Genomic DNA, 17,577 nt, shown 5'->3' with positions numbered 1-17,577 from the left:
GGGGATGCGGCAGGAGAGACCACAAAGTCTCTTATGTATAAGTAAGAGGGGTCACATTTTCATCTCTTAACAACCCAGGTTGGGGAGTGTCACTGCCACCAGCTATGAGAGGCCCTGTGGCCTCAGAACTGGCCTCCTCACTGACCCCTGTGTGCCCGGCCCTGGAGGGGATGCTGGCACTGGACACACTGGGAGCACGGTTCAGCTCCTTCCCTCCAGCGGAGGAGGATGGGCCCTGAACCCAGGCCTTGAACTTCTCAGCGTTGCCCGAGAAATCATTTTTACTTTTCTACCCACTTTACAGAGGAAACCACTGAGTCCAGAGCCGTGAAGTCATGTGCCTAATGACCTCACCTGGGTGGGTTCCTGAGAGCAGCTCCCACTGAGGGAGCTGAAATGATCATTTCCAAACAAGTGAGGCCATGGTCAGAGCCAGGGAGCCCGCACGCTGCCCCCCACCTTGGGGCTGGGCCTGCCCCCTCCACCTGCAGCCAGCCCCGAGGTGCCTTTCCAGAGCCCAACACAGACCTCCCTTGTAGTCTTATTTATTTTCAGTGTTGGTACATTTCAATGACAAATCGCACACGTACATCAATATTTTTTGCTTTATTTTGTCGTTGCCAGAAGTATAAGCCCTCTGCTTCTATATTTGTCTCCAGTCTTCCACCCCACGGGCGTTCCTTCTGGGCAAACATACTTGCTCCTCCCTCCCTCTCCATTTCTTGACTCGGGGTCAGTTTGGGGCGTTTCAAAGCCCCCCTCACACGCGTGGGTCCTGGGATTGCACGAGTGCAAAACGAGGAGAGGGCGAAACGATGGCCCATCAAGACTTTCCCCAAAAGTAACCAGACCTGCCTGGAAACGAAGGAGGCCCTGTCCATCTGCCCAGCAGGACAAGAAAAAAGACCCCCAAATATCAATATTTCCAAGTTCACTTCATCCGGCTTCTCGTCAGGGTGGGTCCTTGCCACACCCTGCAGGGCCGGTGAGGCCCACAGAGGTGGAGCCTAGTGGGGTGACCCACCTTCCGTTTGCGGGCTGACTGGTGGCAGAGGGTGTGTGGACACCCCCAGGCCTGGGCCCAAGCTCTAGGGGCACAGATGGCATGACCTTGGCAAGCGCCGCCCACCTGTGCAGAGTTCACGGACGGGCACAACTCGTTTCCGGGGGTGGGAGGAGACCACCCTCCATCAGTAACTTCAAACATGCCAACCGGAAACATCTTGCAAATGACTCTCTGCGACCAGCATCATTTCCTACAAGAAAGAACTCATTAATGCCAGCGAAACGGAAAACATCTCCATCTTTGCAAAAAGTTCACGCCCCTTCCCTGGGGGCCTTTCACAGTGGCCTGATGGCAATGTCACCCTCCCCCCCCCCCCCGACTGGAGGCAGCTCCAGTCCTGGGTGGACAGTCACCGGGCAAACTTGCTACCTGCACTTCAGTTCTCCCAAGTACTGCCCAGAGCAGTTCAGGGAGCTGACAAGCACGTCCCTAACACCATGGCTCCTCCCAGGTGACACTGGCCACAGGGCGTCGCCGGGATGGTGGGATGACACGGGGTGCACTCAGCTCTCAAGACAGGCTCACAAGCGGCCGTTATCACAGCTGGGGCGATTTGCAGCATCTGTGTTACTATTATTACCGCCGTTGCTGTTGTTGTCATGATCATTACCCCTCCACTCCAGTCCTGTCTTCTGATTCCAAATCCAAGTCCTTTCACTCATGAGTGAGAGCATCAGTTTTAAAACGCCACGGTCTGGATTCGAATCCTGCCTTTACCACCTGGGCCTACGACTTACCCATTCCAGGCATCAGATTCCATGTCTGTACAATGGGGACAACAGTGAGGTCAGAGGATTCTCATAAGGATCTTGTGAAATAATTCAGCCGAAGACCTCAGAACAGCGTTCAGCAAGTAGTGGGAACCAGTCTGAATCACTGTGATTGTCGGAAGCCGCTGGCTGACTGCAGACCCTGCCCCCCTTCCATGCTGCCCCTCTGCCCTCCCGTCCCCCTTCCCCGCCCCCCACCCAAGACTCTGACCCAGTGATTTCAGGACCAGCAGGTCAGAGTGACAGGCTATCCTCGGCCATGAACACAGGGGCGTCGACTTGCTTCCAGGATGGCCCATCAAGACTTTCCCCAAAAGTAACCAGACCTGCCAGGAAATGAAGGAGGCCCTGTCCATCTGCCCAGCAGGACAAGAAAAAAGACCCCCAAATATCAAACCAGGGAAGCAATTTGGCCGCTGGCTGCATCTTTCTAGACGCTGGAGCCTTACCGGACCAACGGGGAAGGCTGGTTCCAGCCAGGGAAGCATATGGGGCCCTCTCAACTTCTTCTTTTTTTTTTTTTTGCCCTCTCGACTTCTGACACTCGTTTCCTGTCTCCCACACAGGCTATCCCAGTCACTGTGAACCGAGACGACACCAGAGTGCCAAGGTAAATGGTGCTCTACCCTGGGGCGTGATGACCTCCCTATTGGGGAGGAGGGCTCAGTTTGGCTGACACATTCCTTCTCTGTGCTCGGCAAACAAGCCAGACAGGTCCCTGTCTTCACGCAGCTTACAGTTCAGAGAGGCAAAGTTCAGAGCAAGGAAACAAAGACTCACATAGACCCTCACGGCTCTTGCTGGGGACCCAAGGGAAGAAACAGGGTGATGGAGTGGGTCATGGCAGGGGCGGGGGAAAGGCTTCCAAGGGGAGCATTTGTTGAGTCCTGAATGATATGGGGCTGGCACAGGGGACAGCAAGAGCAAAGGCCCTGGGGTGGGGGTGGGGGTGGGGGTGAGGGTCACGTCCAAGGCCATACGGCTTTGGGTACAGAGGAGAAGCAGGAAGAAATCGGGCTGGCCAGGTGGCAGATGGGTTATGGGCAGGCTGTGCAGGGCTCTGGACTTTAGTCAAAAGCAGGGGGAAGTGTTTAAAGATTCCAACTGCCCCTCCCAGTTGACTCCTCACCTGGTTCACCTGGAGGCGTTTGGCTGACAGGACGTCTGGTCTGTCTCAGAGACTCAACCTGAGGCAATCCTGATTTGTTCGTCAGTGGGAGAGAGGTGATCTTCTTGTCCAGGGTCAACAGGTTTGGAATTTCAGGTTGCCTTGTCTGGCTTTGGGCAAGAAGAAAGGTGTGAGATTTGCGATTCGGTCCAGGGTGAGCATCGGTGCTTTTGGCTGTTTCCCTGACAACTTCTGCTCCCAGAGCGACGAGCAAAGACTCAGGGGGACTCAGGAGTCCGTTGTCGCAAAGACTCAGGGGGACTCAGGAGTCCGTTGTGATCACTGGACTGTGTGCTCCCTGAGGTCAGGGGCTGCAGCCGCTCTGCTCAAAACCCAACCGGCAGGGGCCCGAACACTGACTAAGCAAGTAGAACGAAGGGATGAATGGTAAAATTCTGGTGGACGCTGCGGCTGTACTTTCTTCAGAGAAAACTTGCATAGTCCTTCCTAGATTCTAAGAAGCAATCAACATGCCATTGATTCAGTAACTTTTCCAGGAAAGGGAGTGAGCCCTGAATTCAATGTGCCTGCCCACTGCGACTTCTGTCCCTGTTTCAGAAACTGAGGACTGTTGACTTCTGGGAACGGGAAGGTATCTGTTTGAGTAGTGTCCCCCTCCCCGCAATTCAGGCCCATCCCCAACCCCAGAATGTGATCGTATTTGGAAATGGGGTCTTTCCACGTGTCATTAGTTAAGATGAGGTCACACAGGATTTCAGTGGGCCTTAAATCCAGTGGCTGCTGTCTCTATACAGAGATCATGTGAGGAGAGAGGCAGAGATTGGATGTATACAAGCCAAGGGACGCCAAGGATTGCCAGCAACCCCAGAAGTGGGAGAGTGGCCTGGAGCCCGGAAGGAACCAACCCCGCTGACATCCTGGTGCTGAGCTTCCAGCCTCCTGAGCTCTGACAGCATAACTCTCTGTTGCTCTAAGTTGCCCCAAAGACCAGGAGCAAGGATCTGCGGCTTGACTATGTGTGTGCCCTGCCTCACGGTTGCCCACCGTGGCTGCTGAAATCGGGAGCCAGCCGTGCCAGCCAGACATCAGAAAAAGAGAGTTCCAGACCTTCTGCAAATGATCACCTTGGTGGTGTGGACCAGCAGAAATACCTTTCCTCACGGTTCTGGAGGCCAGAAGCCTGAAATCAGTATCCCAGGGCCAAAATCACAGTGTCGGCCACCCTCCTTCCAGAGGCTCCCGCAAAACAGCTGCTGGTGGCTGTCACATGGCTTGGCTTTGTCCAAATCACTCCAGAGTCTGTCTCTGCTGTCACACGGCCTTCTCTGGGTCAACCTCCTTCTGCCTGTGTGATGAGGACATGTGCAGGCCTACCTGGATAATCCAGTAACTTCCTAACTCCAGACCCCCGACTTAATCATATCCATAGCAGGCTCTGCCCCAAGGGGCCCAGAAAGGAAAGCAGTGAGTCCTGGGAACCAGAAAAGGTTCACCTAGAATAACTGACACTTCCACTTCCCACCAGGAGGCCCACCTTGCAGGCCATGTCAGTGCTCTCAGGACAGGCCAAGACCGTCAATGAAGAGAGTGGGCAGTGGGGAAACTGAGGCAGGCTACAGCCCAAGTCCTCTCCTAAAGGGGACAGAGCCCACTCGGTTCCCACCTGGGATGGTCTGATCTTTTGATTTACCAGGAAAAGCCAGAAATGAAAATCTTTTAACGTGAAATATCCTCATTATTAAATAAGCAACTAATTTTTAAAATTCGCAGTCCTCTGAAGATCAAGCAAGACACAGCCAACGGGCCACCAGCTCCCAGTGTTTGCGGTGGACAGAGTCTATCAGAATCCAGCCAGCATCTGGAAAGATCTTCTCTGAAGCATATGAGAGGAAGGTCAACAGCTGAGACTTGGGTTCAAATCCATCCTTCACCAGCTGTGGGACCTCAAGCACATTAAAATCTCCAAGTGCCAGTTTCTTTATGTGTAAAATGGGGCCATAAGCCCAACTTCCTCTGGCCACTGGGAAGTGGTTATTAAGATGCTCAGGGCAGGAAGCCCAGAGCACAGGGCCTCCTGAAGTGAATGTGCTGTAAGGGTTGAGCATTATTACTATTGTGTTTCTGAAATGCATTTTTTCATATTTTAATCACTCAGACATTTGGATGCAACCTACCATCAACCACGTAAAATTAACACAATCAAACAACTGTTCTGCTTTTTTCTCCCAAAAGTTGTTTTTCAACAGATTGTTGAAGCTCAGAGAGCTTCCTGTTCAAGGTGTGGAAATATAATGTACATGACGCTCATGTTGGGAAAGGAGATTAATGAAAGATTGGACACTCCGTTCGAGAGAGCACTGTCCGAGAGCAAGCCCCAGAGCCCTGCCGGTGCTGGGTCCGTCCGGGTCGGCATCCTCACCAAGCACTCACGTGAAGTCCGAGAACCCACGCTTGTGAAATTTGCAAGTGACCCCAAGAGGGAGGGGGAGCTCTGGCCTGGGGGGTGAAGAAGGTCCAGGGCCCGAGAAGATCTCTCACCAGCGGTCAGAAAGGGAGAGCAAGTGTGAGTCCTGTCATTTTAGCTTCCTTAGGTGAGTTGCAAAAGTCAAGGGCGACACCCACCAGAAAAGCTGCAATCAAGAGTGGTGACATCAAGAGTGGTGACAGGACGAAACGCTGGGATGGCTCAGAGGACTGCCGGGGGCAGGGGCGGGGGGAAATCGGTAAGAGCCCCCCAGTTACTGCCTGGCCATGTCTGCTAGAGCATTCCCATTCCTGCCAGCAAAGCCCGAGCAGGAATGGGTGCACACGTGTGCAGGGAGCACGTACAGACAAGCCCCAGAATGCTCAAGACAGCCCCAGCTGAAGCAGCCAACAGCTGGGGGAAAAAAAAAAAAAACAAAATTAACCAGAGAATCGGCAGGAGAATGGCTAAATTGTGGTATGTCATGACTGCTCCAGAGCAATGAAAAGAAACAAACCTCTACCACACTGAGAACGTGTCTCCCAGACTGCACGGCGCGAGAAGTCAGACACGCAAGAGCACACACTGTGATTCTGTCTCTGTGAACTTCGAGAAGAGGCAAAGCAAACCCACAGTGGAAGAAGTCAGAATGGTGGTTACCTCTGCAACAGGGTGGGGGAGGTCGTAGTGGGAAGGAACAGGAAGGAACTTTCTAGAGTGACGGAAATGTTCTCTATCTCAACCTGGGGGGTAGTTACTTAGGTGCACGTGACATAAAAAGTCACCCAGCTATATACTTCAGATTTGTGCACTTTAGAGAGAGATTCTATAACAATAACAAACGGTAAAGCAGGGATAGAGTTAGCGGCTACAGTAGCAGGTGCAAGATAGGATCTTGGGAAGCAGGACTCTCTAGGGGAGTTAGAGATACAGACCAGGTGCTGGGGCCTTTCTTCAGGCCCAGCTGGAAGCTCTCAGGATCTGATCTGCTCCGGGTCAACCGCACCCAGCCATGTGCGCTTCTGGGGGACATCGCAGGCCTGTGGACCACGAGCGGGAGCAGGGCCCCTTCATGGGGTGGGACATGTGTCACATGGGACTCTGGCCTGAGAAGGAGCTCTGAGCTCTGCTGCTGTCGCCTGAACTTACAAATGATTTTTGAACAAGAAGCCCTACATTTCTGGTTTGCTCTGGGCTCCACAAATTATGTAGCAGGTCTCGAATGGGAAGCTGTGACGTTTAGGAGGGGTCCTCACTTTCCGAAGCACTGTTCTATGGAGAGAGAAGCTCATTTATGGTGTCAGGCGCATGAATTGACGAAAGTTCCAGGCGGGCAGGCCTCAGCCTGACATAAGGAAGAGCTTGCTGCCCATGACAGTGGCTCTCGATGACCTAAATCCCGAAGAAGCACCAACAATCCATGAGATGAGCACCTACTTTGTGCCAAGCGTCTTCCATACTTCGTCTGACTCTTTGCAACAACCGGATGAGGAGGGAACTATTGCCATCCCTGTTTTGCAGAGGAGGAAACCGAGGCAGGCTTTTATTGCCAAGCATCCCTCAGCTGGGTTAGCAGTGAGGCTGGGATTTGAATCCAAGTCTGACTGACTCAGAGTTAGCATCCTCCACCAGGGTTTTCAGACACTCCAGCTGAGGGTTGTAGGACATCAGGGGCCAGAGAAGGAGCTTTTGGCTCTGGGAGGGGCTGGACTTTAGGGCTCAAGGTAGAGACTCTGGGATTTTAAACACAGCAAGCAAGGCAAAGGGTGTCCAGAGGGCTCATCTGAGAGCCAGCCCTGAGGACGCTGGTCTTAGGATACCTGGCCCCACCTGAGGGCTTCCTTCCTGGTCAGACCAGGGGATGAGGACACTCAGGTGTGGCTGAGACACGTAAATAAAGCTACCTATGTGTGATGCAGTCAGGAGGCGTGGGAATTGCGCCAATTTAGGCAAAAAAAAAAAAAAAAAAGCTTAGAAAAATGTTAAGCATTATGGAGGCAAAACCGAAAACACTTCAGCAGGCCGCCCACAGGTCACCAGCAGGGTTGCTGGTTTAGACCGCCAGCCCGCAGGACAGGTCTGTCCCCGAGGCCCAGCAACAGGGCCTGGCAAGCCCCACGGCAGCTACCCAGCCCCCTACACCTCTGCCCCCCAGAGCTGGGCAGGCAGTGGGTGGCAGGGCCCTTGCTCACTTGGCTGTGCCTCACCCAGCTGGTTCTACTCCCTCCCCTTTCTCTCCCTTCCCAGTAGCAGGGCCTGACTCATGAGGATTGTCTTAAGAAAGAAAGGCTGAGACCTGGATCAATATTGGGATCGTGCACTGGTTGAGACCAAGGCCTCTGGAAACAAGCAGACCTGGTTTGAATCCAGCCACACGATGCCCTAGCCCAGGATCTTAGTTACCCCGCCACCTCGGGCCGCCCTCTCCATGCCTGTAAAACGGGAATGACGATAGTAGCTAACTTGGGTTTTCTGTGAATATTAAATTAGGTGATACATGCAAAATCCCCAGAACGCCTTGCGCATGATAGACATTCACCCCATATTAGCTGTCACTCTTTAGCACAGGGAACAGTCGCATCTCTCAAATTCCAGCGCTGTGCTAAGAACTGGTGCAGACCCTCCACGAGGCACACCTGCCCCTGTCACCTCTTCCCCTGCAGAGCTGGGACAGCGTTAAGGGCCGTGAAGGAGCAGAGCAGTGGGGGCCGTAGGTGAGGCCGCCTGCACACGGTTACACGCCCCCGCCCCCACCTGCACCTAGTAGGTGCTCAGTAAACGTCTGTCACTGGATGCACGTGCCACGGCACCGCACTCTCCCCTGGAAGGCACCTGCTCGCACCCGGGCGCTGGGCGAGGCTGAGCCGTCCCCGTCCCCCGCCCCCCGCGGCACCTGCTCCGGGTCCCCCGCCGAGAGGACGCGAGCCCCCCCCCACCCCCACCCCGGCGCCGCCCCGCCCTCCGCTCACCACGTGGATTTAAACCCCACGCGGTTGCCAGGCTCCTGCCCCCCTCCCGCCATTGGACGAGGCCGCCCGCACTTGCGTCCAATCGAATGGCGGCTCCCGGAATCCGAACTTCGGATTGGCCCGTCCGCTGTGTCATTTCGGGCGGCTCGTGACGCGCCGGCCTGACGCCCCGCCTCCTCCGCGGCCGCACTCCCAGTTAAAGGAGCCGCGGGCGGAAGACGCGAGAGTGGCTTGCGGGAGGTGGGGGTGGGAGGTGGGGGTGGGGGGTGGGGGGTGGGGGGTGGCGGCCCTTGGAAGTAACCTTAAAAATTTTTTTTTTTTTTTTAATTAACGTACGTTGTAGAAAATGCAGCAAACAATATACGAGTGAGGTCCATTCCACGCAATCCATTCCACGAAGCTAACCACTGTTACACTGTTCTGGCGTGTATCTTTCCAGTCTTTTTTCTAGTAACACAATTTTATTTATACAAAATTGAGATCGGTTCGGCAGCCTATTTTTAAATGTATTTTATAAAGGACTTTTCAAAAAACCATCAAATCATCTTGGGAGACATTTTTAACTAATGCGTTTTCTTTGATCTTCTTGACCTTACTTAACCAATCCCCTCTTTCCCCCGCCCCTCAATTTAGTTGCATTTTTATTATTAAAAGTGAAGATAGGATCAATATTCTGGTCCATTAATAATCAGAGGCTGAGCATACCTATATCTTAAGGCCTTAATACAGGTTGCAAAATTGTTTTGCATTCCCCCATTCAGTGGATTTGCATTCTAGGAGCCCATTGATGCTAGGAGCTATGGATGCAGCAAAGAAGCAGACAGGTGTAGCCACGCGGTTGCCTCTGGAGCCAGCTGCTGGACACGTGTTCCCAAGTTCCCATATGAGCACAGGGCTCCTTGTGTAGAGGGGAAGGGGCCCTATCTCCAATGCTAGTGGGGGCCTGCAGAGGGAGGGCACAGGGTGTTTTCCAGCTGCCACTCCCTTGTGGGGACTGTCAGGGCCCCCGTGGTGCCCCACAGCGCTTGTCTGGTGTTCTAGAGGCCCTGGGGACATCTGAGCATCTGTTCCCAGAACCAGACATTGAGAACACACAGGGCACAGTCCAGCTGGGGTGAAAGACGCTGAACAAAGCAACTAAAGAGTCATGAGAAATTTCACTGGGGGTAACTTCTCCGAAGGGACAATTCTAGGGTTGGTTTATGTTTTATATGAGACTGCGAGTTGCCAGGGCACAGAGCACGCAGTAATAACACGCTTTTTTCAAGAGCTTATTCCTGCCCGTGCCCCGTGCTGAGTGCCAGCCAGAACGTTTCCCCTTGTTTCATCTTGCCTGTAGCTCTCTGAGCAAGTCCGTTTCTAATCCCCATTTTAAAGATGGGGAAACTGAGGTCAGGATCAGTAATGAACTTTCCCAATCGAGATCAGGAAGTTAGCAGTGGCGATGTGTACTCTCAGTTTTGGGCATGCAGAATTCAATGTTTGGGGAATAATAGGTCAATGAGTAAGTGAGCTCCCCAGAGGACAAACTCTGTGAAGGCAGCGCCCAGCTTGTCCTGGTCACCATGTGCCCCCAGGGCCTGGTGCTTGGCTCTGGAATAGTCTGTGTGAACTAGGTGTGGGTGCGATGCCCCTCGCTGGACAGACAGCCCTCCCTCACATCCGGCCCCCTTTGCATCAGGTCCCCCTCAAAACCAGCAGCAGAGGCAGCAGCCCAGCTTGGCTCCAAATGCCTTTCACGCCACCGAGAATCACGGTTTTACATTATTAATCACTCCTGACAACAGTAGAATGTATCCCTTCACGAGAACAGAGACACAGAACATTTCTGCTCTGGTGTGTCTGGCCTGGGAAACCAGCTTGAACGACGCACCATTCTTTCTGGAAGTGTTTCAGACAGGAGTTGAACATGTCTGAATGAGCCTGTGAGGGGAAGGTCTGCATATTACGCTATTTACGATAACCAAAGACCCTGCGACCTGAGCCTGGAGTCAGGCTCCCCTGTGCCCTTCACCAGCACCTTGACCCTAGCCAAGTCTTGTCTGGGCCTCAGTTTACCCATCTGCCAGAAGACAGGATTTGGCTCTAATGTGTCTTTCTGTCCTTTCCTTCTATCCTTTCCACTCTTTATCTTCCTGCCTTGGTCCCAAAGCCCTGTCTTCTCTATAGAAACCAGTTTCCTGCTGGAAATAAGAAACAGAATCAGAGGAAAGAGATGTCCCCCTTGGTGGGGGGTGGGGGTGCATCTATGACCAGTTTAGCCAGCTTTCTTTGGCTTGCTGCTGCAGGAGAGCTCAACCATGTGACACACCTAAGCACACATGATACCACCCACAAAACACACATGCACCCACAAACCCACAACACACACACGATGCATACGCACACACATGCGTCTTTATGGTTAAGACCTCTGGCTCTGGCCTGGTACCAGGCAAGTACTTCTTTGTAGATACTGGCCCTGGTTTCTGGCTTCCAGATGCTTGGTTAGAAGTTTGTCATGAGGTGGGCATCCAGAGCACTGACAAGAAGTGTGGGCGTGGGGGGCGGGAGAGAACAGGGGGGAGAGAATTGTCAGAAAGTAGCAAGGGCAGCCCAAGTGTGACTTGCACGTTATTATCTGTGGTGCCAGTCATTTCCTCCACAGAGGTTTGCCAATGCCCACTGCAGGCCAGACCCCATCAGACGCGCACTGGGGCCTATCCGGTGACACGCCCACCGAGCTGCCTGTCTACGGTTGCCAATCAAGGGGAGACAGGCCGTGAACAAGGTGTGTGTCCACTGCCGCTGGTCTGTGCTGAGGCCTTGACACACACACCACCCCGCACTGTGAAATACTGTTGTTTCCACCCCCCGCGCAGGGGTGGAGATGCAGGTTCGGCAAGGTGAAACCACCTGCCAAGGTCACCAGTGTGGGATTCTGAGTTGGGTCTTCATCTCCCCTCTCCCCCTTGCCTGGGCTCCCTGCAGAAGGCAGCTGCTCTTTATCCTCCGAGGGGAGATGGAGCTGGGGGAAATTCCAGGAAGCCCAGGGAAGGGTGCTGCCCAAACCCAGCACCCTTCCCAGGCAGACCCAGGTACCACTGAAGGTGGTAAGGATGGAGGAGGGGAGCAGGAAGCACCATCTGCTGAGGTCTGCCTGTGGGTTCCGGGGCCCAGGCACCTGCATCCACATCCTGCCCCACCTCACGGGTGGCGCCCTGAGCCTCGGTGCCCCTATCTGTCAAACGGGAATCATATTAGCTGGGACCTCACAGGGCTGCTGTAGGGATCCAGTGAACTCACTGTAGACCTCGATGCATGTTTGTGGAATGATTAAGTGAGTGAATCTGAAGAGTCTAGGACAGGGCCTGGTACACAGTCAGTGTCCAATAAACATTAGGTCTTATTAGTGTTTGGACACAAAAAGAGACCCCCTCCCCCCAAAGTTGAAAAACACAAAGTCCAAAGACGCTAAGCGGGAACGTGGACAGGCTGATTAGGCCACACACATAGGATTTGGGGACAAGCAGACCCAGCTAGAAGGGGTTTCCAAAGGTGGCCAGTTGAGAGGAGAGGTTGTTAACCCACCCCTCTGGCTGCCGAAGCTGCTTCTGCAGAGGCAGATCTGTGCGGCAGGCCTGGTGGCAGGAGGTGAGGGGCAGGGCTGGACCTGCGGAGCGGAGGCTGGGATCTGCCAGCCAGGGCAGGCCCTTTGTTGACTCAGTGGGACACTTTCCACAATGCCCAAGGGACAGAGTCAGGACACGGCCAGCCACCCTCGGCCCAGCCAAAACCCACGCTGGCTTCCCTGGGTTCCCAGCTGGCTGCCAAGGCAGGCCTGGCACCTGAGCAACAACAGGATACGCAGGGCCCCTCGTTCAAAAGTTATTAAGAATTTCAAGATGATGACAGTAGAGGATTCACCCAAGCTTGGGGCCCTTTTGAGGGAGGAGCCCGGGCACCTGCATGGATCACACATTTGTGAAGCTGGCCTTGTACCTAAACCCAGCCAGCAGGGATATGCCACTAGGAGCCAGCCCTCCTTACTGGCATGGATAGGATCTTTTCTCTCTAAAGATCCTCCTGTGGTAGATCCAACCCGTGATCAGGACAGACAGCAGCACTGTACCGTCTGGAGGCCCTGAAAGGTCTGTCTTGGCGGTCACCTGAGGACATATACCCATTTCACAATCCTATGCCCTGTAACCAGGTTGGGAAATGCATCTCAAGCCCCAGACTTCATAGGACTATGAAGATCCCTTTGCTCTTCTTCCCCTCAAGGGTTTTCCTTGGGCACCTGCTGCTCCCGGCCTTGGACTCCCGCCTGCTGTCCCCTCTGCCCAGAGAGGCCACTTCGTGGGCTCCAGCTATAGCCGGACCATGTCCCTTTGTAACATTTCTGGCTTTGAACTCAGTGACCCTCTCAATCATCACCTGGACGTATATGTTTCCATATTCATTGTCTGTTTCACCTACAAGCAACAGGAGCCCCAGGAGGGAAGAAGGGGTTTGTACCTGGCTCTAGGTAGATGTTCAGTAAATATGAATTGAATAAAATGCCACCTCCTCAAGGGGGCTTTCCTGATCTCCAACCTGGCCTCTAGCTCATCATGACCATTTCTGAAGTGACCTAAGTTTAACTATGGGTTTGTGTGTGAGTCTATAATCTCTCCCGTTCCTGCCCCCTATCCCATGTGACCCATGTGACACCCCCTCCCCATGTCACATGAGGGTGGCTTTTGTTTTGTTTGTTGCCCTGCATCTGGTACCCAGCACAGAGCCTGGCACTGAACAGGAACACAGTATTTGCTGAATGTATGAAGGAAATCTCTTTCCCTGACTTATGGCCTCCCTCCCATGGACTCAAGCTGGTCCAGCAGAGGCGGCCCATCCTCCCGTACCCACACTCCCAGTAGGGGGAGTGCTCCCGCACGCACTGCACCATTCACACCTTGGCTCCCCGGAAAGAATCCGTGGGTCTTCCTATGCCTGGCCTGACTGTGGGCCCTGCTCCTCCTCACTGAATCCCCAGCACTACAGTGCCTGGTACACACAGGGCAGTCAGATTTAGCAAATAAAGATACAGGCATACAGTGAAATTTGAATTTCAGATAAGCAACACACAAATTTTTAGTATAAGTCGATCCCAAATATTGCACAGGATATACTTACACCAAAAATTATTTGTGATCTATCTGAAATTCGCATTTATCTGGCAGCCCTAGGCACACGCAAAGCCTCCCATGAGTGTGGGTTCTCAAGCGTATGCTTCTCCCAAAGCAAGTCTGTCCTTTCCCATTAACCACCTTAGCCAAGGATGCTGTCATTGGGTGAAGCCTTCCTCATTGCCGATCCTCTCATCTGCAAACAGGAGGATAAAATGACGCCAGTTCCTCCCCTCCCCAATATGCCATGAGGATTGCACAACAAGACCACCAGCACATATTCAGCCTCTTACACACTTTCACGGCACTGACTCCTTTATTCGTCACTCACCATCACCCCAGTCAAGGACACCATTAGGGAGGCAGGCCATTTTGCAGAGGAGGTAACTGAGGGGACAGGTGAAAGGACTTGCCAAGGTCACGTGTCCCACCCATCTTTAGAGATGCAGTTGTGGCCACGGTGCCCGACACCCCACTTCAGACCCCCAGCAGAACCAACGTTGGAACCAGGGCACAGACCACGAACCAGTCCCAGGGCCACCGTTCGAGCAGTGATGGCATACTGTAGGTGCTCAGTAAATGTGGCCGGTGCTGTTGTCTCAGGCAGATCAACCAGAGGTCAATGTTGTGGCTAAGGCGGTTTTTTTTTTAATCTGTCCAGGCATCCAGGCCCTGAGCGCTTCCCCCCTCCTCCTGGTCCCTGGGGTTGGGCACAGCTCTGAGAGGGAGCCTCTCTTCCCAAACAAATCAGGGTCAGAACCTTTGAACCTCCCTCTGTGTGGGCACCTTGGGCTCCTCCTCCGTAAACCCGGAACACTCAGTCACCCCTGAATTTGAATTCCTTCACAGAAAGTGCTCTGTGACAGCAAGGGGCATCCCTGGGACCAGCTGCCCGGAGAGATGTCACCCACTTCCTGGGCCGGCTTTCTCTGAGTTCTACGAATCTCTGGTCTGGTTACAGTCTCTTAAAAGGGAATAATTTTTAAACACCCCTCCCACCCTGCCCAACACGAAAGGAGTCACTGCTCCTTCCTAAACCCCAGTAATTGCGTGGATATGTGGATATTTAAAGAAGGAGGAAACTATGTGGGGGTGCAGATACCCCCCCGGGGTGGGGGGGAGCAGCCTTGGATGAGGACCAGGCTCTTGCACTGCGTGGCCCTGAGCAACCAACTCCCCAGGCCAGCTCCCACGTCTGTAGAATGGGGCTCACAACATTCCCGTCTCGGGGAGTAGGTACCAGGTTGAGTTCCTATTTGGCGAGTTCCTGGCACTAGGTAGGCGCTGCCCAAGCGCATGCAAAATAGAGACTGGAGCAGAGGTCCAGGAGGGGCCACACCACATTGTGGAGTCTGGAGGTGTGCCAGGGAGAGGACCTCTGACGTAATAGCTCCGTTCCTTTTTAAACCAGGAGAATGTGTTCTTGTAACACTTGTGTAATTAAAACTTAATGAAATAAAAGGACACCCCCGCACTTCCTCCCCCTCCCCCCGCCCCCCGCCCCCGTCTTTTGAACTCAGGAGGCGCGCCCCCCAGCCGGCGGCCCCTGGGGCAGCAGACGACCGCAGGGGTTTCGCCCCCGGCCCTGCCGGCCGGGTCGCAACTCGAGTCCCAGGACACGTATTTACATGACAAGGGCTCCCGGGCGTTTCTCGGAGCCGTCCGGGGCGTGTCTACACGAATTCCAGCCTTCCCCGGGCGACCTCCTTGGGGTCGGGGTAAAGTGCGCAGCGGGGGGCGCCAGGGGACTAGAGGCCTCGGTGTTAGGTAACGGGTGATGGGGGACCCCCCTCATCTTCTCCAGTTCCCCGTGCCCTGAGTCCAGGGACCTGCTCTGGGAGAGGACAGGCTTCCCCTAAACCTGGGGCGAGGATCCCGGGGACCCAGGACGCACCCGCAGCGCGCGGGGGCGAGGGTGCCGGCGAGCCGCGCTTCCCCGGGCGCCCCGGTCGGGCCACCGGCCCCCAACCGGCCCCAGGAGGGGCGGAGGCGCTGCGCGGCCCCCCGCCCCCCGCCCCGCCGGCCCCGGGTCTACGCGGGCCGCCTCGCTCTGGCCCTTTAAGAGCCCGCCCCCTTCCCCGTCACCCCGCCCCGCGGCCCGGGAAGGGGGTGCGGGGGAACCTCGGCGGGGATTGGCGCAGCGCGCGCCCCCTCCCCGGCCCCCGCGCGGTGGGAACCGGCAGCCCCGTCTAGCGCTGACGTCAGACCGTCTGCCTGCCTCCGACCGCGGTCTCGGAGCGAAACCCGATCTCCTTGGACTTGAATGAGGAGGAGGCGGCGGCGGCGGCGGAGGCGCTCGGCTGCGGGAAGCCAGCGGCGGAGGCTCAGCCCCGGCGGCCGCGCGCGCCCCGGCTGCCGGCCCATTTCCCGGACGCCACCCGCGGGCACTGCCGACGCCCCCGGGGCTGCCGAGGGGCGGCCGGGGGGCGCAGGGGAGCGCGGCCGCGCGCACTGAGCCCCGCGGAGCCCCGGGAACTTGGCGGCGCCCCGAGCCCGGCGAGCCGGGGTGCGCCCTCCCCGCCGCGCGCCTCCTGCATGCGGGGCCCGAGCGCCGGGCGCCGGCCGGAACCCCCCCCGGCCGCCCCCGCGCCCCCCGCGCCCCGCGCCGCGCCGCCGCGCCGTCCATGCACCGCTTGATGGGGACCAACAGCACCGCCGCCCTCGCCGCCGGGCAGCCCAATGTCTCCTGCACGTGCAACTGCAAACGCTCTTTGTTCCAGAGCATGGAGATCAGTGAGTGACCCCGCGCCCCCCTCCCCGGAGGCCCCGTCGGGCTGGGACCCCGAGGCCGGCCGCAGCCGCAGCCGCAGCCGCGGGCGGGGGCGGGGGCGGGGGCGGGGGCCCGGGCCGTGCGCGCCCCCTCGGGCCGTGCGCCCTGCGCCCGGGGCGCGCCCTCCTGGCTCGCGGCAGCTGGCGGCCGGCCCGGCTTTGTCCCGCGGCGCGGCGAGCCTGGCACGGCCCCCGCTGCCCGCGCCCCGCCCGAGGGGCCTCGGACCCGGGGCCGAGCGGCCGGGAGGGCGGCGGGGCGCGGGGCGCGGGAGGGCCGGGGCGCCCGGGTCCGCGAAGTTTCCATTTTATTTCCCCGAGGGGCAGTCTCGGTGGAGCAATTAGGCCGGCTCTTTATCAACTTTGGCTGGGGGGGGGGGCGGGGGGAGGGGGAGGGGGAGGGGGTGGCGGGCGTGTGAGACGCTGTCTGGCCTGCGGGGTGTCTGGGGCCCCGGGTGTGTGTCTGGAGTGTGCGTGGCGCTTCTGTCTCGGTCTGTGCGAGTGGGTTTCCTCGCGTCTGTGGAGCGTGCGTGTCTGTGTGTCTCTGTCTGGGTCTGGCGCGTCTCCGTGGCTCTCTGTGTCTGTGTGTCTGGGTCGCAGTCTGTCCCGGGCATGTGTAGTCTTCCTGCGCCCCTGCCTGTGGCCCGGTCGGGGTGCCTCTTCGGAGCGTGTGCATCGTTCTGGGGGCTTGGGGACCGTTTGTGCCCAGGTGTCTGGATCCAGGGCTCCGCGCCGGTGGGTCTGGCCCAAGGTGGATCTGGAGTGTGTGTCTCATTGTGTGAGTGTCTGTGTCCCCGACGCACCTATAAATAGCCTCTGTCTGGACAGCTTGGCTCAGCCTGGCTGGGACCGTGGTTACAAATGAGTCAAAGTTTGGGGCTGTCTGTGTTTGGGACCGCCTGGCCCTGAAAGGAGGAGATAGACCGAGGGTGGGGAGGGGGTGTTGGCAGCTTGGCACCAACTCTCCCTGTGCACCCAGAAGTTGAGACAAATAAGCCTCTACTTCCGCCATTCGGACCCCACTCGGGTAGAGGTTGGGTTGGGTGGAGCGCCGTCTAGCCTGTACCCCCACCCCCCACCCCCCACCCCCAGCCCATCCTTTGGTGTGTGTGTGTGGGGGGGTCTTACCTCTCTGGGCTTCGGTTTCCCTACCCTCACCCCTAAGCACCGAGGCAAGGGAGCACACAGCCCTCCCCTGCCAGGGCCAGCCTTCTTCCAGCTGGGACCAGGAGCCAGAGGCGGCCACCACTGAGCAGGGCAGTCACT

The 17,577-nt window shown here is 56.4% G+C and overlaps 1 protein-coding gene and 1 long non-coding RNA gene across 4 annotated transcripts in view; one reads left to right on the top strand and one right to left on the bottom strand.

The window, feature by feature from the left end:
- Positions 1-605: 605 nt before the first annotated feature.
- LOC119865702 lies at positions 606-17,554 on the bottom strand. The gene is made up of 3 exons (XR_005378046.1): positions 17,440-17,554; positions 2,966-3,114; positions 606-1,256 (listed from the first exon to the last, which is right to left on the bottom strand). It is a non-coding gene; the product is annotated as an uncharacterized LOC119865702 (long non-coding RNA).
- PMEPA1 (prostate transmembrane protein, androgen induced 1) overlaps positions 15,248-17,577 on the top strand; it is a 56,365-nt gene continuing 54,035 nt past the window's right edge. For 2 of the 3 annotated variants that reach the window (XM_038572685.1, XM_038572684.1), the window contains exon 1: positions 16,140-16,278. In XM_038572685.1, the coding sequence (XP_038428613.1) occupies positions 16,170-16,278 (109 nt within the window). In that variant the 5' untranslated portion in view covers positions 16,140-16,169. Of the gene's footprint in view, positions 15,313-16,139; positions 16,279-17,577 lie in introns of those variants that run through there. The other variant, XM_038572694.1, reaches the window with a different exon arrangement.

This window comes from Canis lupus, chromosome 24 (assembly GCF_011100685.1).
Source record: "Canis lupus familiaris isolate Mischka breed German Shepherd chromosome 24, alternate assembly UU_Cfam_GSD_1.0, whole genome shotgun sequence".
Lineage (NCBI taxonomy): Eukaryota > Metazoa > Chordata > Mammalia > Carnivora > Canidae > Canis > Canis lupus.
This window is presented reverse-complemented; position numbering and strand designations above follow the sequence as displayed.